At 40.2% G+C, this 26,165-nt stretch overlaps 1 protein-coding gene and 1 long non-coding RNA gene across 2 annotated transcripts; one reads left to right on the top strand and one right to left on the bottom strand.

Moving 5' to 3' along the window:
* The first annotated feature begins 9,002 nt into the window (after positions 1–9,002).
* On the top strand, positions 9,003–25,340 carry Mrs2 (magnesium transporter MRS2). Its single transcript, XM_048348385.1, has 11 exons — positions 9,003–9,324; positions 10,412–10,485; positions 13,178–13,214; positions 14,314–14,426; positions 15,774–15,947; positions 18,037–18,167; positions 19,544–19,660; positions 21,169–21,321; positions 21,544–21,661; positions 24,024–24,137; positions 24,592–25,340. Exons 1-11 carry the CDS (start codon positions 9,120–9,122, stop codon positions 24,700–24,702), a joined length of 1,347 nt encoding a protein of 448 aa, XP_048204342.1. The 5' UTR covers positions 9,003–9,119; the 3' UTR covers positions 24,703–25,340.
* A 430-nt stretch (positions 25,341–25,770) lies between these two features.
* On the bottom strand, positions 25,771–26,165 carry LOC125352974. The gene is made up of 2 exons (XR_007211223.1): positions 26,044–26,165; positions 25,771–25,836 (listed from the first exon to the last, which is right to left on the bottom strand). It is a non-coding gene; the product is annotated as an uncharacterized LOC125352974 (long non-coding RNA).

Genomic DNA, 26,165 nt, shown 5'->3' with positions numbered 1-26,165 from the left:
ATATTAGCAGTTGGTCTGTTGTATATGGCTTTTATTGTTTTGAGGAATGTTCCATCTATTCCTGTTCTCTCCAAAGCTTTTAATAGGTATGGATGTTGTATTTTGTCAAAGGCTTTTTGGGCATCGACTGAGATAACAATGTGATTCTTGATTTTAGTTCTGTTTATGTGGTGAATTACATTGATTGATTTACGGATGTTGAACCATCCTTGTGACTGAGGGATGAAGCCTACTTGGTCATGATGTATGATATTCTTGATCACTTTCTGGATCCTGTTAGCTAATATTTTATTGAGGAGCTTTGCATCTGTGTTCATTAGTGATATTGGTCTGTAGTTCTCTTTTTTTGTTGGATCTTTGCCTGGTTTGGGGATGAGTATGATATTAGCTTCGTAGAATGAGTTCGGGATTTTTCCCTCCGTTTCTATTTCGCGGAAGAGTTTGAGGAGTATTGGAATTAGCTCCTCACTAAAGGTTTTGTAGAATTCATTGGTGAATCCATCTGGGCCTGGGCTTTTCTTAGTAGGGAGGTTCTTGATTACCTCCTGTATCTCACCGTAAGTTATTGGTTTATTTAGTTGATTTATTTCTTCTTGGTTCAGTTTGGGCAGTTTGTACTTCTCTAAGAATTGATCCATTTCTGTAAAATTATTGTTTTTTGTTGAGTAGAGGTTTTGGAAATAGCTCCTTATGATTGTTTGAATATCGTGTGTATTTGTTGTAATTTTTCCTGTGGAGTCCCTGATTTTACGTATATGAGTCTCTTCTCTTCTTTTTTTTGTGAGTCTTGCAAGGGGTCTGTCAATTTTGTTTATTTTCCCAAAGAACCAGCTTTTAGTCTTATTTATTTGTTGAATGGTCTTTCTATTTTCAATCAGATTTATCTCTTCTTTAATCTTTGTAATCTCTCCCCTCCTAGTCGTTTTAGATTCTGTCATTTCTTGTTTCTCCAGTTGTTTTAGTTTCATCGTGAGGGTATTCACCTGCTCTGCTTCCATTCTTTTAATGTGGGTACTGAGTGCAATGATCTTGCCCCTCAGTACTGCCTTAGCTGTGTCCCATAGGTTTCTTTGTGATGTGTTTTCTTTGTCATTGTGGCTTATGAATTCGTTGATTTCATCTTTAATTTGATCTGTGGCCCAAGTGTTGGATAGCAGCGTGGGGTTTAGCCTCCAAGAGTGTGTATAGGCTCTGTGGTATCCTTTGTTGTTGAGGGTTACCTTTAATCCACTGTGATCAGATATAATACATGGGATGATGTCAATTCTTTTGTATTTGCTGAGGTTCTTTGTGTGGGCTATGACGTGGTCTATTTTGGAATATGATCCATGGGCTGCTGAAAAGAAGGTGTATTGGGTCTCTGTAGGGTGGAAGGTTCTATATAGGTCTGTTAGATCCATTTGGGCAATGGTGTTATTTAGGTCCTCAGCTCCCTTACTAATCCTCTGGGTGTTGGATCTGTCTCTTGGAGAGAGAGGAGTATTAAAGTCACCCACTATGATTGTGTTTGCATCTATCTTGCTCTGTAATTCTGTGAGAATTTGCTTGACATATGTCGGGCCTCTTTTGTTCGGTGAGTATACATTTATCACCGTGATGTCTTGATTCTGGATTTTTCCTTGTATCAATATGTAGTGTCCTTCTTTGTCTTTTTGAGTGGACTTTAAAGAGAAATCCAGCTTGTCTGAGATCAGGATGGCTACACCTGCCGTTTTGGTGGGTGCATTTGCTTGGTAGATCTTGCTCCATCCTTTCATTCGAAGCCTGTTTTTGTCCCTTGCTGTAAGGTGGGTCTCTTGTAGACAACAGATGTCAACTTTTTGCTTGCGGATCCATTCTGCCAGTCTGCTCCTCTTGATCGGGGAGTTTAAGCCATTTATATTTAAAGAGATCAAGGATAAGGGTGTTTTTTCTCCTTCCATTTTCTTGTTGGGCTGTTTTTTCCTGTTGTTTTTTTTTTTTCTTCTTGTCTTTAGTGAGCTTGTGTTTCTGCTGGACTTTGGCTATTGAAGTTTCTTTCTGAATCTGTCTGTGTGTCTTTTACGATCTCTGTTGGGTGGGCTTCCCCTCTTAATATTCGCTGTAGGGCTGGTTTTTTATTCACATACTCCTTTAGCTCCTCTTTGGTGTGGAAAGATCTGGTTCTCCCTTCGAATGTGAACTCCAGTTTCGCTGGATATTTGATCCGAGGTTGTAAATTGTTATTCTGAAGTACTTGGATGGTGTTCTTCCACTCACTTCGAGCTTGGTAAGTTTGTGTGGATAAGTCGGATGTTATTCGAATCCTCTTCCCATTGAAAAAAGTTTCCTTCTTCGCTTTGGCTGAATTCAGAATTTGCTCTTTAATCTTGAGGTCTGTAGTCTTGAATATTATGTGCCTTGGGGTGGTTTTCCTGGGGTCTGGCCTGCCAGGTGTCCTATAGGCTTCGGTTACCTGGATGGGGTCCCCTGTGAGATTGGGGAAGTTTTCTGCAATAACTTTATTGAGAACATGATTAAGCCCTCTGCTCTGATATTCGGCTCCTTCTTCTATTCCAATTATACGCAGATTATATCTCTTGTCTTTGTCCATTAGTTCCTGGAGTAATCTTCCCTGAAGCTTCACCTTTTCTTGGAGTGTGGTCATTTTCTGGTTGTTGTCAGCTGCTTCATCGTCCAGGCGAGAGATTCTGGATTCCATATGGTCCACTCTTTGTGTTATGGTTTCAATTGCGGAGTTTATGGATGTCAGAGAGCTATTCATGGTTGTCATATCAGCTCTGATCGTGGAAATTTCTTCCTTTAAAGAGTTGTATTTTAAATCTATTTTTTCATGCATTTCAATTCTCAGGGTGTGGAGATTTTCTTTAAAGGCGGCTTGCATTGTATCCATTTTTGCTTCCATTTCTTTAAACGAGGCTTGCATTGTATCCAGTTTTGCTTCCATTTCTTTCTTGGCTTCCTGGGTGTCCTTCCAGATTTCCGCTCTAAACTCCTGGAATTGTTTTCTGATTTCATTTCTGACGGTTTCGATCATTCCTGTTAACATGTCCTCATTTGCTTTTTTATTCTCCATCTCCTCTCCAGTCGTGCTGCTTTTTGGAGCTGGCGAGTTGGCTTGTCCTTTGATGAACTGAGTTATGTTTCTTTGTGATTTGCGCATCTGGAAGTCTGTGTAGTTCTTCCCTCCCTTCTGTGTAGGCGTGTCTGCGTCAGCAGGTGCTGTCGCTGTGGCCCCGCCCACCAGTGCAGGGCACGCCTATCAGAGCGGGCGCTTTCGCCGGGGCCCCGCCCTCCTGTGCACTGTGAGTCCCCTACAACAGGCACTTAAGTGGGGTCTGCCTCCCAGAGCGAGCCCTGGGTTGTTGGGTTGTGCTTGCGCCCTCCCGCGAGTCCGTTGGGGGGGGGAAGCAGTATGTGTGGGGCCCAGTGGGATCGACTGTCCGGGTGTGGCTTGGCACCCTCAGACCTCGCCTCCGCTTCGAGGAGGGGGAACGAGATCAGGCTCAGGTGACCCTGCTGGGCTGGTATTGCCCACCAGCGCCTGTGATTTTAGTTGTAAGAGTCCGCAAGGTCTAGGCGCCTCGGGTGGGGCTTGCCCTGCCGGCCGTCCCTGGCCCCTGTTGGGAAGGGGACGGGGCCGGTTCTGCCAGTTCAGGAACCTTTGGGGGCTTGGGGCTGTTCCGCCCTTCCCCTGCTAGACTGGCTTCCCAGTGCCTGCTGGGAGCTTCCCGCCTGATTTGGGGAATCTTTGTTCCCACGGGAGTGGGGAGGGGGAGGGAGGGAGATATATCGTCTTTGTCGGGCTTGGGTCTCCCGTTGGGGGAAGGGATTATGGGGGACTCACTTTTGCTGCTTTGTGTGCGTGTCCCGCACCGCCGTTGGCCCTTCAGGGGTTGGCGAAGTGTCGTGGTGGCTCCCCCGTTCCCTCTTTCTGCCGCGCTGGGTTCCCTTGTCCGAATCCGGTGTGGACCCGAACTTCTCGTCGCTGCTGGGTGTGTCTTGGTCCGCACCCTGCTTTGTGTCCGTGGGGTCTCCCGCTATATGGATTCTGCGCTCCTGGCAACCTGTCTGCCGATCGCCGGGTTTCCCTTTCCCAGCCTGACCCTGTTTGGGCCAGGGCCGGCTGGTGGGGGGAGGGTGCCCCGATTAATCTCCGGCTCCGTGTAGGTTTTCGGTTCTTCTTTTTTGCTCCTTTTTGTTTTCCTGCGTTTCTCCACTGCTTCTGGATGCTGGTTTTGCTGGGTTCTTGGTGGAGTGTTGGGTGTTGGAGTTCCCAGCTCGCTATTCAGTTGGTGCGAGTCGGGGTGCCTCCCTATTGTCTCGGCGCCATCTTTCCCTAGCCCAAGAGTTCTTTATGTATAAACAAAAAATAGAAACCTTCTGCACTAGAAATGGCCAGACAAAGGGTGAACTAATTCAGCAGTGGTACTCACTAGAAACTGTATTAAAAATGAACTATACAACTTGGGGGCAGGGGGAAGAGAAGAGGATCAAGAGGGAAAAGACTGGGAGAAAATGAGGGAGAGGGTGACACTGTTCAGAAAGAAATATACTCATTACCTAACTGTAGCCCCTCTGTATATCACCCTTACAATACAAATAATAAAAAAAAAGAAACCAGCAATTAAAATGAGTGAATGTGGAAAAGTAAAGCCAGACCACTATAGTCTACCATCTCTGCACTTCCAGTGTGTTTCTTGAAATACTTGACACAGTTGTTAGTATATAAGTTCATGTAAGTTTATTCCATTAACATGAAAATAGAGTTGAACCATCTCAAACCCCAAATACCGATGACACCAGGAGCAAAGCCTCGAGTAGAGAGATCAGGAGACCAAACTTATAAACTCACGAAGACCCACTTCCTTCTCCCACAATCAACTCTGAAGATCTGCATTGGCTTTAATGAAAAAAAATCTCTTGGAGTTTAATTAAAACTAGAGTCACAGCTAGACACCGATGGGTCATGCCTGTAATCCTAGCTACTTGGGAGGCTGAGACCTGAGGATCACGGTTCAAAACCATCTGAGCAGAAAAATTTATGAGATTCTTACCTCCAACTAACCAGCAAAAAGCTGGAAGTGAAACTGTGGCTCAAGTGGTAGAGTGCTAGCCTTGAACAAAAAAGAAAAGCTCAGAGATAGCATCCAGGCCCTGAGTTAAGTCCGAGGACCAGCAAAAATAATAAATAATAATAGCAATTCTAGAGTCATAGTAACTTCTAAGCCCTTTATGACAACCAGCCAAACCATCACTCCTCCATCATCATAGATCAGAGAATCCTATGGTTTCCAGGAAAGTCCACTATGTTATTTAATTACTACCTGCTACTTTCAACATAGTTTGAATGTGTGCTCCCAAATATCCATATGAAGCTTAGTTCCCAGTGTAGCCATGTTCAGGCTGTAAAACCTTTACGAAATGGGGACTTAGTGTGAGGCAATTAAGTCATGGGAGCACCACTCAGGAAGAAAGTAGTGCTTGCTGGTATCATGGAATGAGTTAAATCTGATAATTTTTTTAAGTCAGGCCATAATTGGTTCTTCTCTGAACATTCTTGGTTTACCTCCACCATGGGGTGATGTCCTTACCAGAGGTCAAACCAATGAGACCACCCAATCTTAAACTTGCCAACGCTAAACTAACGCGCTAAACACACCTTTCTTCTTTACACATTTCCCAGCCTTTTGTACTCTATTATAGCAATTGAAAATGGACTAAAATGCTACCATTTAGGTGAAGATACAAAGGACCAACCCTCTCTGTCACGTTCTCCTTCGCAGGTTATTCATGCAACCTAGAAGTTGGTGGCTAGGATGCCTCAGGTCTGTGGCTTGGAGCACTTTCTCCTTTCTCATTCATTCTAAGGCAATCTCCTGCCTCCCCACAGTTTCACACATTATCTATACATCCAAACCCCCATATTAATAGATCTAGCCTAGCTTTCTTTCTAATCTAGACCAATGGAACCAAGTGTTTACTGTGTTGTATATTTATTTGGCCATATCAAACTCAGAATGCTCCAAATGAAACATTCAGTCTTCCTTAATCCAGCATATAGTACCCATAATTCATTCCTTTGCTTCTGGCATAGCATGAAGGAGCATTTTTACTTTCTACTATGGACTGAACCCTATAGGTTTGTGTGTTGAAGCCCTATTTTCCCTAACATTTAATCAGAATGTTCATGTATTTAGAGATGAGACCTTTAAAGAAGCAATAAAGGTTAACTATTTGAAGCCATTAGGAGGACCCCTAATTGAACATAAGTGGTATCTTTAAAAGAAAAGTTGCTTAGGGTACCTAGACACACCAGGGAAGTGCTTGTGCACAGGAGCAGGTCCTATGAGGACGCAGAGAGAAAGGAGCTACCTACGAGCCACTCATAGAGGCTCCAGGAAAAACCAAACCTGCTGACTTGATCTTGGACCTGTAGCCTCTGGGACTCTAGTGCTTATGCCACCCACTCTGTGGTATCGTACTACAGCAGCTCTAGGGAACTACTGCACCCTCACCTTCTCATTCATTATCCTTTCCACGCTACTCCTTAAATATCTCTTTACCCATTCTATATCCACCCATTCACCTGCTCTCATTGCTGATATGGTCTCCAATCATCATTCCACTTCCACTGTGGTCTCTCTAAAAGCTAATCTTCAAAATGAGGCCAAAATGGCCATTTTTAAATGAAAATAGAATATTTGCCTTTAGCTTACAATCCTCCAACAGTTCTTCATATCTCAAAGAGTAAAATCAAAACTCCTTAACCAGGCTGGAGACATGGCTCAAAGTGGAAGTGCTTGCCTAGCAAGTGCAAGACCCTGACTTCAAACTCCTATAATGCCCAACCTCCTTAACCTGACCTGCAGGGCTCAGAACAAGCTAGCCAGCCCCTGCCTATTCTCTGGCTTCATGTACAATCACTTCAGCTCTTCATCTACTCTTCTCTGGGCATAGCCACCTTTGAAGTTCTTCCTGTGCACAAAAATATCTATCTGCCCATATATTTTCCTCCTCCTTGCTGAAAACTGTTCTTGGCCTCTCTTCTTCATCTGCATGCTGATGCTCAAATATTCCTTTGGTTTCACCTTAGACATTACTTCCCACAAGAGACTTTCCTTGACCACCCATGTTAGGGCTCACCTCTATTCTGTGTGTGTGAGCCAGTACTGGGGCTTGAACACAAGACCTTATGCTCTCAGTTGGTTTTTATGTTCAAGCACTCTCTTACTTGAGCCATATCTCCACTCCCACAGGTCCGTCTCTTCTAAGTCCTAATAACACTGCCCTGTCCTTTCATAGCACTCATCACTAGAGAAATAAAACAATTATCTGTATAACCAGATTTGGAGTGACTCTCTGATATATTCCCTGAAGATCAATATTACATGTTATATGTCCAAGAGTGAACACAGTACATAGCATGTTTTTATTGAAATAATGAAGAATGACTAGAGAACATGACTACTTTCAAGAAATACAAATAAAGACCAGAAAGAAGACAATTTACTTCTCTCTCCATAGGCTTGCTCTGAACCCAAGGTTATTTCATCTTGATATCCTTAATTAAATCTGCAATGATTCTGTTTCAAAAAAGGATCTCATTCTGAGGTTCCTGATGGACATAAATTTGGGGGGAACCAATCCACAACACAGAGACTTTGTTTCATTATGCTCCTTTACTAGAACCTAGATTAATATTGGGTGTATCATTTATTCTCAACAAATATTAGTGAAATGTAAGACTGATGAACAAATGAATGAAGTACAAATCACTTAGTGAGTTTGGTGAGGGATGTAGGTACTTCTACTGAGATAGAATGAGAGTCACCTTTAACATTTGCCCCACCTAGACAGCATGATGCTAGCATTCAAGAGAAACATGCTTGTTTTTGGAATGAAGATTAAAGGGTTAATATGTTAGGTCTAACATAGCAAATTAGTGAAGTGAAATTTGTACGTAAACTGGGTATTTTAAGTTACTGAACTGGATCCGAACATAGAATGGTGGGTCCAGAAAAGTTGTGTAACCTGTCCAAGTTTGCAAGGCAAGAACTACTTCCACTCAGCAAGATTAAAGGAACTGCAAAGGTTAAAAATAAAGTGGCTTCTATGATTACACCACATGAGTCCTTCCTGTCCCAAGCCCTAGTCCTAACAGTTTCAGGTGACTGGTGACAGAATTCTATGTGGTTTCCTTCTGTGAAGCTTTCTCTGTCTTTTGCCTTTCCTACTTCATTCATCCCAGTTCCCAAGACCATGTAAAATAGAGTCCTTTAAGAATCTCCTTAATTCTGTGTTCACACAGTGAATGGAAATCTGTGAGAGTCATGTCTGCCTTGTATTACTTCTGTGGGAGAGTCAATACATATATTAATTCGTAAAACTATGCATGAACTCTAATAAATTATCACTAATTTCATAGTTTAAGGACTGAAATTGTGATGTGCCTTACAACTAGAATATTTAAAAAGTATAGCCTATCAGTATTGTTTTCTTTCTCAGCAGAACCCAAAATAGTAGCTTGAAGTTGATGCTATCTTGCATGTTGTCAAATATAGGATCTAAGTCATGCAGTCTATGTTTTATTCTGAAGTGAAAGTTTAATATACCATTCTTTTGACCACATTAAAATTAAATATAAGTAATTTGAGGATGGTTGTAAACGCCTTACTTCCCAAACGTGGATTTCAGTCTACATGAAAATATTCTAGAAACTGCAAAGCTTGGGCCAGCCTGAGCCACTAGTGGTTTTATTTTCACATTTAATAACTGCTACTTTATAGGAATAACGGACCCTTTACAAGCTATTCTGATCACTCCAAGATGAAGCACCTAAATTGGGGCTCTCCATTTGTGCAACTGTGTATCTCATCAACCCAAGGGCCTCTCTGTCTCTCAACCTTACAGGTACAAGTTCAAAAGGCCCCGGATGTAAAGGACGCCGGCCCCTTCCCGCAGGCCACTTCAGAGCATGCGCACGGGGGCCGCACGCAGGCGTGTCGCGACCTGCGCATGCCCAATACGCAGCAGCCGCGGTTCTGCCGCCGCGCCGGGTCCCACGGTGCCGGTCTAGGAGCTACCGTCCGGCATGAGGGGCTGGGGTCTGGCTGCCCCCTCCTTGTCGCTCCAGCGCCATGGAATGCCTGCGGAGCCTCACTGGGCTCTGCCTGACCGGGCTCCTGCCCCGTGGGGCACGGTTGCCCCGGAGGACCCTGTGTGCCCTGGCCTTGGGTTTGACCCCTGTGGCTCGCTCGACTGCCTTCTGCGGCCACCCCACCCACCTGCTCGGAAGGAGCCGGGCCTGGCCGCCGCGCGGGCCCCGCCGTCCGGGCTGCACAGGTAGGGCCCTCCCTTCCCGAGGACGCCGACCAAACCCCGCGGCGCCGCGGCCCGCGCAGGCCTCGGCCTCCCGAAGCGACCTTGGGCGCCCCCGGATCTGGTCGGCCCGCACTGGCGGGCGGGTGGAGCTGCGTCCTGCCAGCTCGGAGCGGGCCGGTGCCTTGTGCCCTGGGCCCGATGCCCTGGGCCTTGCTGGCCACCGACCCTCCCTGCCCTCTGCCTCTTGCTGCCAGTCTTGTGACCTTAGTGCGAGCCGTTTATTGTATTGACATGGCACTTTGGTTATCACCCCACTAATGCGCCCTTAGGTATTAAAAACAGATTTTCGTCCTTAAGCCTCCTGATGGATAAGAAGATCGAAGTGACTTTTATTTTTATTATTATTAATTTCTTTAGCCTGTTTTCCGTGTCTTTCTGACGGACACATTTATACAATTGTACCCGTTGCTCAGGTGAGGGGGTTGGGGACTCACCTAGAAGTGGGGCTGAGGAATTTAAGACCATGCTGGGAGCTGACAACTCAAACCTGAGATCTGAGGATTATGATTTGAAGCCCTGCAGGAATGTCCATGAGACTCTCCAATTAACCAGCCAAAAGGCCAAAAATGGCTCAAATGGTAGAGCATCAGCCTTGAGCAAAAAAGCCAAGGGTCTGTACTCACTACCAACACACATTCAAAAGAAATAAAAATTAATCCTTTAGGTTGTTGGTTTCTTCACTAAATGGTGAACTATAGTAATAAGAGCTATATTAATAATATGAGTGCAAATATTGTTCAGAAATGAAAGATCCTGAAAGGTATAACTGTCTCGAACATGCTGAGAAATACTTTAGTTTTATCCTGAAATAAAATGAAGTGGAAAGCAGTGGTTGGAATTCAATATAAATATAATACTGAGTTTTGATACATTTAAGAGTTTGAATTGGTATGGATATTGATACCCATTCAAGTTGGCTCTAAGAATAAAGCTGATCTTTTAAAAGCATGGGTGGGGTAGGAGAGTATTCCGAAAGTCTATTATTTTGAGAGTTGTATCTTAGGTCTATGTGAATATCAATTGTATGGGCAATTCTATAATTCTTCAGGTGAAGTGCATCGGTTCAGAACATCTGATGTCTCTCAAGCCACTTTAGCCAGTGTAGCCCCAGTATTTACTGTGGTGAGTATGTAGTACACCTGATAACTTATAGAAAGTACCTGCCTTGCTTATTAAGTTAACTTGGTTAGAATGCGACTAAGCTGTTATTTTTGTTTTTAACTTACAAGTCATGTACTTAGCCAGTGACCTGTGTGCCTGCTAGATTTACATTAACTTTGAAACTTTGCTGACTGTCAACCTCTGTACTAGAACATGTCATTCAAATCACAACTCAAAGCTAGAACCCTCAAAATTTCCCATGTGTCTGCAATTTATTCAAGGTTATTAGTCATAGAAGGACATGATTCTGTGTTTTGTAAAACACTATACAAAAATATTTTGAAGGAAACACAGAATAGTACTTAAGAGTACTTGTTTTGAAGGTTCATGATCTCAACTTTGTCTAAAATAATTGGAGGATGAACGAATGAATAACAGATTGTGTGTATTTATCAGAAATAAGATGCTTGGTAGCAAAATGATGATGGCCTGAGTGCAAGTTACGTAGGACGTGGTTATACTTCTGCACCTTTTTCTCCTAAGCTTTTCAGAAAGTTTGATTTTTAAAATGAACACTTAATGTGAGCCTAAAACTTCAATCTCAGCTCTGCCTTTTGCTATTAACTAGGTAGACTTGGACAAATGATGATTACATCTTTGTTACCTTAGTTGTCTCATTTGTAAACTAGGAATAAGCCTACTTTACAAAACACTTGTGAGGATTAAAGTAACTCGTGTATTTAAAATCATACTATGTGTTAATAAGCCTAATCATAATGGCTAGCACATGTGTAACGTTTGTCCATATTTGCCCTCCTTTACCTTCTCCTTTCATCAACTGATGTTACTTGAAATAATGAGTTTAGGAATAAACAAGCTGAATACTTTCCTTTAGGAAAGTCAGTTTGTATAACTTTTGTTTGTTTGTTTGTTTTTTGTTTTTTGGTTTTTTTTTTGGCCAGTCCTGGGCCTTGGACTCAGGGCCTGAGCACCGTCCCTGGCTTCTTCCCGCTCAAGGCTAGCACTCTGCCACCTGAGCCACAGCTCCCCTTCTGGCCGTTTTCCATATATGTGGTGCTGGGGAATCCAACCGAGAGCTTCACATGTAGGAGGCAAGCACTCTTGCCACTAGGCCATATTCCCAGCCCTATATACGTTTTAAAAGTATTCCATTGAAGAAAAATTATGCACAATTATATTTAGCATATGCTGTTGAAAGTAGGAGAGAGTACAATGAATTATGTATCAAGGATATCTTTTATTAGAAAAAGAAATGAACATTCAGTAAAACACTAGCATGATTTTCTCTAAAATTTGTCCTGGCATATAACTGAATAGTAAATTTATTAGTTAGTAAATTAATTAATTAGTAAATGAATTTGCCTTCCATGGATATATGTTTATGGAGTAATCCCAAGGATAGAAGAGTCTGTATTACACAAAAGCTTCCTTCAATAAAACTTCCCTTTAACAATTTTTTTTTCTTGGTCTTGGGTCTTGAACTCTGGGCCTGAGTGCTGTCCCTGAGCTCTTCAGCTCAAGGCTATCCCTCTATCACTTGAGCTACAGTGCTACATCTGGTTTTCTGGTAAATAACTGGAGATGAGAGTCTCATGGACTTTCCTGCCCAAGCTGACTTTGAACCATGATCCTCAGATCTCAGCCTCCTGAGTAGCTAGGATTATAAGTGTGAGCCACTGGCACTCAGCAACACTGATGTTTTATGCAACTTATATATTCATATTGATCTTGGTTCATGAGAAACAAGCTAAAGTATATGCTGTGGGTTTCTATTGCATTCTTACACAGCATTTATATGTTTCCAGAGTAAAAACCCAAGACCTGAATTACCTACAACTACAGCTTAAAGTATGTTTTTCTGAAAAAAATAAAGTGTATTTCATAGTAAATAATACAGCCCACTATTGATTTTTTAAATATTGATTTTTTTTTAAATATTTAAGCTTGACTCTGGAAAGGTATTACAGGAAAATATACCTCTACTTTATAGGAAAAAGATATAATTTATGCATCACACCCTCTCTTCAAACTATTTGAATAGCCCTTTTCTGTACATCTTTATTGATTCTGCATTACCTGATGGAGAGACTTGTTAGCCTCAAGGAGCACACTTAGATTGATGACCAGCCATATTTAGTTCCAGTCAACAGAGAGCAAGCTATAGCCCTGGAGGAGCAGAGAACTGTTTCCTCTTCAAAAGAAGTCTTTGCAGTCATCACAGGGCTTCCTTGGCTTGCTAATTGAAAGCTGTGGAGCAAAATGCTGAGATTCTCAGAGAAAGGAGTCTGATACACCTTGTTCTGAGTCCCCAAACTACTTCAGGCCTGTATCTCTTATAAAAGTCCTATAGATACAGCCTTCTGGACCTCTGTGAGGAACTTGGCTAGATACTATAGCAACTACTCAGAAAAGGGCAGAACTGTGGCTTACCCTTGGTATCTAATTTCTCACAGTCTATTGTTACCTAGAGACACCACTGATTCTCCTTTATCAGATTTCTAGGGGAATCAAGATAAAGTTAACTCAAGGTCAAGTTGACCCTAGCGAAGGGAAAGCGTTTTCTTTAGCCCTTACACAACTGTATTTAACATAGGGAAAGTCACTTGTGGTTTATTTGAATAGTTTAAGGATATTAATCAATGCCTTAAATGCTAATTTGAGACATAATATTTTGTGTTTTTTTTATACTCAGACAAAATATGATAAAGAAGGAAATGTTACTTCTTTTGGTAAGTATCTTTTTTTCTAAGCCACTTTTTAAATTAGTTATTGAGTCTGGTGAAAATTTGGGAATTGTAGCTTCTCAAGGAGAACATTCTTTCTATACACAGGTGTGTAGAAAGAGTCTTTCCTCAGCGTTTGTCTATCAGTCCTAAGCTGGTAATTCCTAGACTAGGCATATTCTCCCAGAATTATTTCCCTCTGGAAGGAGCCACACTAACTCCAATATGGTATTGAAGGAGTATTTTGGAATAGAGCTAGAGCACAGAAACACTTTTTTCCAATTGGCCCTATCCTGTCAGTCTCCCTTATAATGAATGTTCTCTTCATTCCAAAACATGTTAAGGTAGAATCCATAATCCCTCTGACACTGCAGTAGGGGAAACAGCATGCTAGATGGCAGTCTCATGAAGCTCTGCCTCTCACTGCACTCTGAATAGCTACTTAGGAAAATTAAATGAAGGTGCTGGGTTATAGCTCAAAGGAGAAACTAAGTTCAATCCCAGCACGACTAAATGAGGAGGAAGAAGGAGAGGAAGAGGAAGACAAAGCAGGTATTGCCTGTGTGGATTCAGATTTTTAAGACTGTAGTGTGATTTTTGTTTAGTATCCCCTTCAAAAGATTTTTCTACTTGTTGCCCTGTCACAGATGTGGTTCATCACTACAAGTATAGATCCTCCTATAATCAATATATCTTAAAAATTTCTCTTAGGCAATAAACAGTTTTCAGATAGGAAAATTTGATGTGAGAACTGACTTAATTATGTCATTTTATGTTTGGAGAAGAATAAAGTTAAATTTACTTGTTCACACATGTTTCATATTGAATATGATCTTTTAGTTATGAAATACAGTTGTACAAAATTCACGTTTAAGAGAAATCATCGGTGTCTCAAGGTAGAAATTGCTTACTGTACCCTAATAATGCATGGCTATGGTTTTTATATTGCTTCGAAGTGCCCATTCCCCCCGAAAATGTTATAAAGTATAGGAAAAGAAAATTAAGGAATAATTAAAGTTAGCCTGAGTGTTTTGTAAAGCAAAACTGGGCATGGGAATAACAGAACTTCCCAATTTATTCATTTAACCCACTCTTCTTTTAATAGAAAAGAAGAAAACGGAATTATACCAGGAGTTAGGTCTTCAAGCTAGAGATTTGAGGTTTCAGCACGTGATGAGCATCACCACCAGAAACAACAGGATCATCCTGAGAATGGAGGTAAAGGACTTTACATTCATCTACAGCTCTCCACCACAGCCTTGCAACATTACTTCTAGCCATCCTGGTCAATAGCTAGGTTGAAGGTTATTTCAAAATGAAAGTAGGCCATTTTGTAATCTAATACATTATTACTAGAACTCTTTAATTTACATAGATTATATTGAGTGGGCATAGGACTGCTCAATTTTACGTTGGGAAAAAACCTGATTGTGGTCTTCATTCTCATTGTTTGAATTAGTCCCTCCTTTCTGAAATTGAGAGAATTTTGATTTGTAATAGATATGTTTTGCTTGTCTTCAGTTATGTGTGATTATATTATAACCTTAGCAAATAATGTTTTCTGGTTTTTCAAGTAGCTTGGGACTATCAAACTCTCAAACTTTAGGTTTTTTTTTAAGTGTTCTAAAATATATTGAATTTCCTGCACCTATTCAGAAAAAAATTGGACTTTGTGATTCAGAGTTAATGTGGACCACAGTTGTTTTGGTGTATGAAGGTTTAGCATCCTCAAATAGATGAGGAGACACAGGTCTAGTTGATATTGGCCCTGAAATGGACATGTACTTGTTTTTTGTGTCTTTGAGGGCAGATTTTTGTCCAATTAATCAAAATAATCTTCTCCCAGGTGATTTTTCTCCAGAAAAGAGTCTTTACTGTATTATTAGTAGCTAACATCCTTCAAAGCAGTATCTGTGAAGGAGAAATAAATATGTGGGATAAGACAGATTTAATAGACTATTACTTATATGGTCTAAGTGGTGGGCACTAGTCTTTCAACTTTTTGTTTACATAGTTTTCATAATTGTTGAAAATAGTATTAAAAAATTCCTACTTTCTATGTCACTAGTACAGTAGTCATAGGCTATCTCTAATCTTTCAACTTAAAAGATATCATCTCTCTTTTAGAGATATTTCTCATTTTATGCCATTCTAAATTAGAAGAGCCCCAAGGCTAGGTTTTATCTGTAAAATTTCTCACTGGCTTAGTGGTGATATTTTAAAAAGGAATCTTTAAAAAAAACTTTGTCTTTCCCATCATTTCATCATTTCTCATTATCATTATCATTTCTCATGATTACCCTGGAAGTCTTAATGAATATATGATTTGTAATCTCATTTCTCTTGAAAGTGAATTGGGGGTATCAAGACATTTATATTTTAGTATTCTTTAAAAAAAATATAATTTGGTTCTAACACAATCAGTAAAATGTTAAACCCAATTATATGCATTCTATTGTTTTCTATAGCTCTATAGCTTGGAGACATATGAATATACATACATTGGTAAATATGTGTCTGGATGGATGGATACACGCATTTATATACTTTTTGTTCTCTTCACAGTATTTGAAAGCTGTGGTAACTCCAGAGTGTCTTCTGATACTAGATTATCGTAATTTAAACTTGGAGCAATGGCTGTTCCGGGAACTCCCATCCCAGCTGGCTGGAGGGGGTCAGCTTGTCACATACCCTTTACCTTTTGAGTTCAGAGCTATAGAAGCACTCCTGCAGTATTGGGTAAGCCTGTTCTTATTTGGCTTCTTGATTTTGTTGGACTTTAAATGCTATTGAGTGTGAGATAAGTTGACATTACTTCAGTGATATTCCTTCTCCTATTCGGAAACATTTGTAAGGGTCCTGATGGAGATAGTACTAATTCCTAAATTTCATGAACCTATCAAAGAGAACTAAGACTGTGTGTAATACAGAGTATATAACACTTAATGAAGCACATTTCAAGTTGGCTACCTTTTATGTGATTATAACAACCATAATGTAGGGTGATAATTGAAAACACTTAACATCCTAAATATATCCTAAGATCAGAGTCAAATTTTAAATACATTTCTTTTTTCTCTCTAAACTGTGTATAGCATGTGCCTATACATATAGAACTATTATTTAACAATGTTTCTGTTTGTTATACAGTCCTTTGAAGTTGCTAAGTAATGACTCCATTTGAGACATAGACTGACTCATAAACCATGTGTAATTCTTCTAATGACTTCCACGTATTGATAGTAATGGATGTCTTAGTATCCTGTCATGCCCCAAACAAGAGTAGTTTACTACTTTCCTGGCCTCTCCCACCCTGTCATTTAGGAGCTAACTGCATACAAGAATTGGTCCAAAGAACATACTAACCAGAGTAGGAAAGGAAGAGGGTAAAGAAGACGTGAGGTGGGTGGGGTTTGGTTGAACCTGGTACCCTTCTCTTTTGTCTGTGTTGTATAGTGATGGAATAGATGATTGCACTCTGTACTAGATATAGAGGCAGTAGTACCAGGTGCAAATAGTGGTCAGTGACAGGCTGCACAGGCGCTCAGGAGCTCACGATGCAGGGACAAATACAGGGCTCTTTGTCTCTTAGAGATCAACCATGGGGAGAACATAGAGTAGGCTCGGTTATCTCCTGAGATATACCTTTCTTATCAGGAAGAATATCTTCTGAAAGAATAGTGCCCAGAAAATGAGGCCAGCCATGCACCCTGAGGGATCTTTTCAAAGGGAGCTCCTCAACCCACCTGAGGCACTGTGACATGCCAGCAGCAGCTACCCTTCACAGACATTTGGACTATGACCCTCAGCAGCCTCCCTAACCACTACCTGAATTCACTGCTATCTCGTTTGTTTTGTTTTTTTTTGCCAGTCCTGGGGCTTGAACTCAGGGCCTGAGCACTGTCCCTAGCTTCTTTTTGCTCAAGGCTAGCACTCTACCACTTGAGCCACAGCGCCACTTCTGGCTTTTTCTATATATGTGGTGCTGAGGAATTGAACCCGGGGCTTCATGTATAGGAGATGAGCACTTTGCCACTCGGCCATATTCCCAGCCCTTGCTATCTCATTTGGAACATTAGACTCTCCAGCTCTTTCCAACCAAGGTCTTCTGGACCTGAAAGCAATTCTCCAAGGTTATCTGCCAGCAGGTACCCTGGATTCAAAACTCCACCTTTCAAGTCAGAACATTTTAAATCCCAGTTAAGTTCTAGTTTTCAAACATTGCTGAATGTGGCTTAGTGGTAGAGTGCTTGCCTGGCATGCATGAAGTCCTGGGTTCGATTCCTCAGTACCACATAAACAGAAAAAGCCAGAAGTAGCACTATGGCTCAAGTGGTAGTGCTAACCTTGAGCAAAAAGAAGCTTAGGGACAGTGCTCTGAGTTCAAGCCTCAGGACTGGCAAAAAAAAAAAAAATGCTCACAAGAATCTTGAACTATATACTATATTCTCGTTACACAGAACATATTATATACTGAGCATATATATATATATATACATATATTATACGTAAGTACATATATATATATATTTGTGGCACAGCAGATTTGATTTTTTTTTAAATGAATCACTCATTTCTTTCACAGTAATTGTCTGTAGGGAGAATTCCTTTGTGAGTTACCTCCCTTTCAACCAAATCTGAGCATAGTTCTCTTAACTCAGGAGATTTAATTTTTCATCATCCACAGATGATTCCATCATTGACCATGTTTTGAAATGTAAACAGTTCTAGCTATGAAAATTTTCTGTATTTAATCAGAGGATTTGCTGACCCTAAGCATTCTAAAAAGGTTGTTTTAATTCTCATGAAAGGTCATGTTGTTGTCTAGATCAATACTCTTCAAGGGAAACTTAGCATTTTGCAGCCACTGATCCTTGAGACACTGGATGCTTTAGTGGATCCCAAGCATTCTTCTGTAGACAGAAGCAAGTTGCACATCCTCCTACAGACTGGCAAAAGGTAAATGAGCGTTGTAAAGACAAATTTCTTAAATTTCTTCCAGTAATCTTATTAGTAAAATGTTTAACATAAATTCATACATAAAAATAGAATGGTTTGTAGTAATCTTTAAAAAATATCAGCTAGTCTTCCTACCAATAATGACTTTAAAATTTGATTGACTTTGTCTTCATTGCCATTGTATGAATTATTAAAATTATGTATTACACATTTTGTAAGAAAGCAAGTAAGCTTAGCTAAAAGGGGTACAATATATACTGTTTGAGGAAGAGATATTTTACATGAAATACTTCATAAGTTCATCTATGATATTGATTCTACTCATCCATTTGTGAGATTCCACTTAGTTATAGATGTTATCTTCATTGTAAAGATAAGAACTTAAGGATTAAGTAGCTCATCTAAACTGATAAGCTTGTGAATGAAATTTAAATTCAAATCCTATTCTTGCATACACACCCTCCCAAGGCCCATGTTTTCTTTTTCTAGAATTTTTGCAACAAATAAACATACTCTGATTTGTACTCCCAGAAAATTCCTTAAAGAATAAGTAGGCCAGGCACAGGGCCTGAAGTTACTGAAAGATTTAACAGTTGGAAGACAACTCAGATAAAGTTTATGAGATCTCATCTCAACCAATAAACCAGGCATTGTGGTACATGTATGTGAGTCCTCAAGACTCTCCAAAATAACCAGCAAAAAGCAGCACAGCTGAAAGGATAGCTTAAGTAGTAAAGTACTGACAAGCAAGCAAACAGAGCTTGCAGAAGCCCTACGTTCAAACCCCAGTAGTGGCAAAAAGAAAATGCAAAGGGGTTGACGGTGTGGCCCAAGTGGTAAAGCATGGCTCAGTCAGGCCTTATGTAGTACAAGAAGAAACAGTGAATAGTCTGGGGGCAGAGGTATAACCCAGTGGTAGAACACTTGATTGCCATGTAACAGGGTCCCAGATTTGCTCCCAAGCATCACAAAAATAAATTTTAAAAATGAAATAAAGGCTTATAATTTATGTTATCTTGGCGTATTATGAATGAAAATAACTTCCCAATCCAAATATCCTAAATTCAAAATGATTACATGTTTCTGAGATATATATGCTAAAATTTATATTTGTAGGCTGGTTCTGTACCACTTGAGCCATGCCTCCAACTGAAACTTGTATTTCCATATCAGATTAATTTTGCCAATTAAGGTAACTTTGGTTTGGGAATTTGTTCCTAATTTGCATGAAAATTATCAAACTGCTGGTTAGTCATTGTTTTCCTTTGAGTGATAAGAGGATTTACTTGATAGGAGACCCTAACAAGGCACAATTCTTAGCAGGAAATGTTACTACCAGTTTATGCCATTGTATTTCTGTGTGACTCTTCTTACAGTTTGTCAGAGTTAGAAACAGATATTAAAATTTTCAAAGAGTCAATTTTGGAGATCTTGGATGATGAGGAATTACTAGAAGAGCTTTGTCTGACCAAGTGGAGTGACCCACACGTCTTGTAAGTAAACTCTCCCCTTATTATTTCCTCATGGACTGTTCCACCTTTTTTTCTTCAGTATACTATCCTATGGAGAACATTTTTCAAGAATAGACAATAAAGGTGTTTCCTCCTCAATCACTTTTTTCTTGCCTCTGATTCAATGTAATGTATACATGTTGAATACATACTGGATCCCAACCTTGGTGGGCTAGAATGAATATATAAAGATAAATACAGTTTTCTTCATCTTCACAAGACAAAGCAAACTGGCATGCACCTCTACAGGAATAGTTTATCCCAGTGGAGTGAGGAGTTGGGGAGGGGCAAGGTAGGGTAAAGGGAGATAAGACATCAGCATAAATTCTGTAAGTTTGGTCCAATATAAAAATGCACACATTTATCTCCTTTGAACTTAGAAATGTTACTCTTCTGCTTGCTCAAGTTAGTTTCTTTTTAAAATACCAAAAATAGTTTTGTTCTTTGCAAAGCAGAAATTAAAACAGACATTTAAAAAATGTATATAGGATCCATGGTCTATAAAGATTTTTTAAGCTTTTTTGAGAAATTGGTTATCTATATTCTAATATGGAAATAAAGTTAAAAAGAGGCTATAGTGTATTCGGTAGACAACATTTGGATATAAGAGAAATTTCTTTCACTGGTTCATATTTGTTTAGGCTGATCTATCTTTTACATGTTCATAACATAAGTGTATTTTACAGGGTATATCATTCTTCTTTTTGTGTGCACACAGTGCTTGCTTGCTCCTAGATGGCCACTTGAGCTACACCTCCAATCTGTCATTTTGCTGGTTGATGGGAGATGGAATCTCAGACTTTGCCACCTAAACTGGCTTTGAACTTGAATTCTCTAATCCCAACCTCCAAATAGCTTATAAAACTAGAGGTGTGAGCCTCCAGAGGCCGGCTTTATCCTCGTTCTTGACAGGGATTGTGGATGTAAGTTAATGGAGAACAAAAGTAACTGTGTGTTGATACTATTCAAATACTTTTTCTTGAGTCAGCCATGGTAGCAGGTATTTATTAATTTCCTGGCACTGGGAAGACTGAAACAGGAGACTCTCAAGTCCAAGGCCAGCCTGAACTACATAATGAGAACCTATCTCAAAAAACAAAAACAGTTTTTCCTTCATACGTGAAAAATACATTATAGATTGACCTGGTAAAGGAAATGCTCTTTATGTTCATTTCTAGTTGTTTTATTTTGCTTGGTAGTGATTTTAGATCTACTCATCAACATTCATGTTTGATTTTTCCTTTAACGGGTAGAACGTTTTCGTGAGTTGGGGGCTGTGAAGTTAACTAGCCTATGTAAGGATGGAGCCTTAGTCCTCAAGTTACCTGTGGAGTTTTTAGCAACAGTTGACATGGCCTCTCATAGATTCACCTGCTACAAGAGTAGAAAAAGCTAGGTTTTTTCACCAGTGGCTGAAGTTTTGGGCACTAAAAATGTGATACCCCTATTGGGAGGGTGTTAACTATGTTAATTAACTCTTGTAATTGAAGTGAAAAGAGCAGTACTGGGATTGATCATGCAGAAGAGATGGAATTGCTTCTTGAAAACTACTACCGATTGGCTGAAGATCTTTCCAATGAAGCTCGTGAACTTAGGGTCCTGATTGATGACTCACAGAGTATTATCTTCATCAATCTAGATAGGTAAGAAAGTACAATATAAAACACAAGTATTTTCCTTACAAAATATTTTAAAGTAAGGGTTTTAAGAAAAAGTCATATTGGAAGGACTTAGGCCACTACCACCATCTATTACACAGGTTTGTTCATTTGTGTTTTGAAGGTGTAGAGCTGACCCATGTGGTCTTTAGATTACTTAAAGTACATAGTAAGCTTTCTGCTCTAAGTTGGTGTTCTCCTTTCCAGCCACCGGAATGTGATGATGAGGTTAAATCTACAGCTGACCATGGGAACCTTCTCTCTCTCTCTCTTTGGACTAATGGGAGTTGCTTTTGGAATGAATTTGGAATCTTCCCTTGAAGAGGTAAGAATGTACTATTCAATAACTTGAGTTTTATTATTTTGTTTTGTTTTAAATGATTTGAAGATCCATTTAATTTTCTAGTGCTGGGTTTTGAACTCAGTGCTCTACCACTTGGGGCAAGACCCCCAGGCCTTTTGCTTTGTTAGTGTTTCAGATAGGGTCTCATGTTTTTTCCTGGACTGGCTGGCACCACTGTGCCTGGAAAAGATTAGCTTTTTAATGGATTTAAGTGTAAATGCATATTCCCATAGATAGTGAAATAAATATGAACTTACTTAGAATTGGTGATATTAGTTCACGTGTCTGTCAATGTAACTGGAAGTACGATACTTTATTTGGCTCACTATTGCAACTCTGTACTAGTAGATTCATCATCCCTACTTTGTAGATGAGAAAACAGAGACTTAGAAAATTTAAGGAATTTATCCCAGGACACAGATCTAGAAAATAAACAGTAAGATTTCAACCCAAAGACTTGTACTTTCCACTTAGCTCTCCTGTCTTTTTGTGTTATTAGAACATTAAATTCCCATAGTCTTCTGTGTTATCACAGCCTTGTGTTTTCAGAGGACTTACTGTAATATTTCTAGCAGTGATCTAAAGTATGGTTGACACTCTCATGCCTGATTTTGTGTTCTAATTAGTTTAACAAGTCTGCTGTCTGTTTCTGGGGTCATCACCCTAGTCTAATCCATATCATCTCTTGAGGACCACTATGAACTTTTAAAAAGTGTCTTTAAAAGATATGAATCCAATTATTTCACTCTGCTGCATCTCTGTCTTGAGGACTACTGTGCACTTTTAAAAAGTCTGTCTTGAGGACTACTGTGCACTTTTAAAAAGTGGTCTTCAAAAGACGTAAGTATGGGGGCTGGGGATATGGCCTAGTGGCAAGAGTGCTTGCCTCCTATACATGAGGCCCTGGGTTCAATTCCCCAGCACCACATATACAGAAAATGGCCAGAAGGGGCGCTGTGGCTCAAGTGGCAGAGTGCTAGCCTTGAGCAAAAAGAAGCCAGGGACAGGGCTCAGGCCCTGAGCCCAGGTCCCAGGACTGGCCAAAAAAAAAAAAAGACGTAAGTATGGCCAGCCACCAGTGACTCACACCTGTAATCCTAGCTACTCAGGAGGCTGACGTCTGTGGATCACAACTCGAAATCAGCAGAGGCAGGAAAATCTGTGACCTTTATCTGTAATTGATCACTACAAAAGCAGACGTGGAACTATGGCTCAAGCGATAGCCAACCTTCAATGGAAAAAGCTAAGACACATCCAGTCCTTGAGTTCAAGCTCCGGAACCCACACACAAAAAAATACTAGAAGATATAAATCTGATATGTCACTCTTCTGCGTACAGATAGTCAGTAATCATTATTTTTCTTTTTGGTGGTACTGGAGTTTGAACTCAAAGCCTCATACTTACCAGACAGACACTCTTCTACTTGAGCCATACTCTCAGTACTTTTTTGCTTCTTAAGGTAGAATCTCACATTTTTGCTTAAGCTTGGCCAGATTGTGATTCTCTACATCTGCCTCTTGCATACCTGGAGTTTTCTAGGTAAATTATCATGCCTAGCTATCTTTTGAGATAGGATTTTGATAACTTTCTCCGCCTGAATGGCCTCAGTCTTCCCATCTACTCCACATAGCTAAACTTACAGGTGTGAGCCACCATGCCCAGCGTTCACATGGTTTTTGATTAACCCTTCAGATGAAAATCCAGATCCTTATATCTGTAGGGCTTTTCTTGATCTCCTGTACCTGCAGCCACTCTGTTCAGGTGCACTGCCTCCATACCTCTCTCTCTGCTTCTACCTTTGTCTGGTTAACTACAACCCACCTCTCAGCTCTTTTGCATTAAGCAAAAGATCCTTCATTCTTCAAGATTCATTCATATGTACATAGGTGAACATCTGAAATGCTCTAGAATTTGAGCAATATTCCAGAGATAGGAAATTTCATTCCTGACTTCATGTGACAGGTCTGTCAAAATGCAGTCTCACTACAAATATTGTATGAAATTTTATGTTAGTCATTTTGTATATTCAGATATTCCAGAATCTTAAATATCTCTGAGCCTAAGAATTTTGGAGAAAGCTTATGGAGTATGGGTTGAATACCCATTTCCTGTTTTATACTTTTGCTACTTGGGAGTCTGAGGCAGGAGCATCTCCTACACCCATGAATTCAAGGCTAGCCTGGGCAATACAGTGAAACTCTGGCTTAAAGAAACCTCTGTGTGGTAGTTTAGTTACACACAATCCTAGCTGTCATAAGGTATGAGTAGTCAGTAGTGAACAAGCTAACAAAGAGATCTCTAAGCACCCTACCCTTTCATCATGAACTCTGCGTTCTGTTGTAGGACCATCGAGTATTCTGGCTGATTACAGGAATTATGTTTATGGGAAGTGGCCTCATCTGGAGGCGTTTGCTTTCATTCCTTGGACGACAGCTAGAAGCCCCATTACCTCCTAAGGTATGAAGGGTGTGGTTGACAATATATTGTGGAGGGTTGTAATCATGGCTCTGAAGTCAGGTAGCCTGGGCTTAAGTGGTCACAGAGTTTGTGAGCCTGTACTAGTTATTTCTCTAACCTGCCTCAGTTTCCCAATCAGTTCAGTCAGCACTATCTACTTCATAGAATTGTTTGGGAGAATTAAATGAGTTATATATATAGCACAGTGCCTGCTTAGAGGTTGATGTTATAAAAAAAAAAAAAACTAGCAAGCATTATACATGAAGACAGATGATACATTGAGACATATGTATGGTACAAGGGTTTGTCATACTCCCATTCAAATGCAGAAAAACATCTTTGTTGAAAGGGCATAATGTTTGTCTTTATATTAGATGCCACCATAGAGTAAGTAGTGACACATGACCTCCAGTTCTTCATATCTTACCTGTGGCTTATTTCTTGCCTCATTTAGATGGCCTCTATACCTAAAAAGACCCTTCTGGCAGATAGAAGGATGGATGTGAAGAGCAGCCTGAGGCCAGATGGACTTGGATCAAACAGGACTGTCCTAACAAACCGCTAACATCAACCTGGGGGGTATTCTATATTTTTTTATACTTCTGATATTTTACTTTCTGTGTACAGTCATGCTTGAAAAAGAGATTCATATGTAAAATGTCTGACTATAAAAAATACAGCGTTCTTAATACTATAACTTGATTGCATTTCCACAATATTAAGCAAGGTGCTTTCTTTGTAAAAGGCCAAAATTCTATTTCCTTGGAATTTATAAGACTGTTTTTATAGACATGCTGTGAAGCAGACTAATTTCAAGATGACCATTATATAGACTTTAAATCTTAATTTATACAAATATTCATATTAAGTGCGATTTTCTGCCAAATGAAGCCTAGGAACTTGAAGGAGCCACAGTCACTGAGATCAGGTAGCCCTAGTTCTTAAGCACAGGGAAATCAGTTCATCCAGGCTCATGGTACTAGAAAGCTCACTTAACATGTTAATCTTCAAACAAACTCTGGAACTTTGTGCTCTAAAATTCATCCTTGAAATCACCTTATTTTCTTGTATATTAGCATTTAATCAAGATTTCACATCTACCCTATTTTCTTTGTTTGGCTATAAATAGCTTTTTGAAGTAAAGTTCAAGTATTTTTATTCTGTTACTGTTTTATTACTGCTTTATTGCCTAATTTTTAGAGTTTAAGACAACCTCCCTGAAAATGTATATGACCTAGCTAATCTTATGCCCACCCCCTCAGAAGTTAATGGGTAGGCATCTGAATCAACAGGGTAAAAACAATGGACTTGTAACTTTTTCTTTTCATAATAAAAGGCTTGAATTGCCAGGCACCAGTGGCTCACACCTATAATCCTAGCTCCTCAGGAGGCTGAGATCTGCAAATTCTGGTTCAAAGCTACCCTGGGCAGGGAAGTCCATGGGACTCTTATCTCTAATTAATACCAGAAAACCAGAAGTGGCACTGTGGCTCAAAGTAGTAGAGTGCTAGCCTTGAGTTAAAAAGTTCGGGGACAGCACCCAGGCCCTGAGTTCAAGCCCCATGACTCCCCTCCCCCCCCCCCCCGCCAAAAAAAAAAGACTTGAATTGAAAACAAATAGTGTTTCTTTTTATTTTCATAATCAGAGGCTTGAATTTTAAACATGGGATAGCCACACTCAAAAATACTACCTACTGGGCTGGGAATATGGCCTAGTGGCAAGAGTGCTCGCCTCCTATACATAAAGCCCTGGGTTCAATTCTCCCAGCACCACATATATAGAAAAGGCCAGAAGTGGCACTGTGGCTCAAGTGGCAGAGTGCCAGCCTTGAGCAAAAAGAAGCCAGGGACAGTGCTCAGGCCCTGAGTCCAAGCCCCAGGACTGGCAAAAAAAAAAACTGCCTACTTAACATCTTATCGATCGTCATGTATTTTCTAGAGGTTCCTTACGTTGTATAGAAAATAGTATGCATGGAAGATTTTTGAATGGAAAAAGCAGCTCTTACCCTCAAATGCAATAGTAAGAAA

This window comes from Perognathus longimembris, chromosome 6, assembly GCF_023159225.1.
Source record: "Perognathus longimembris pacificus isolate PPM17 chromosome 6, ASM2315922v1, whole genome shotgun sequence".
Taxonomy (NCBI): domain Eukaryota; kingdom Metazoa; phylum Chordata; class Mammalia; order Rodentia; family Heteromyidae; genus Perognathus; species Perognathus longimembris.
The sequence above is the reverse complement of the archived record's forward strand: the minus strand, read 5'-3'. Positions and strand labels throughout refer to the sequence as shown.

What these genes read in the sequence shown, in the direction of transcription:
- Mrs2 (XM_048348385.1), top strand. Translation starts at nt 9,120, where the DNA reads ATGGAATGCCTGCGGAGCCTCACTGGGCTCTGCCTGACCGGGCTCCTG. An exon ending in CCGCCGTCCGGGCTGCACAG is followed by an intron (nt 9,325 to 10,411) that starts GTAGGGCCCTCC and finishes ATAATTCTTCAG; the next exon opens with GTGAAGTGCATCGGTTCAGA. An exon ending in TGGAGTGACCCACACGTCTT is followed by an intron (nt 19,661 to 21,168) that starts GTAAGTAAACTC and finishes TTGTAATTGAAG; the next exon opens with TGAAAAGAGCAGTACTGGGA.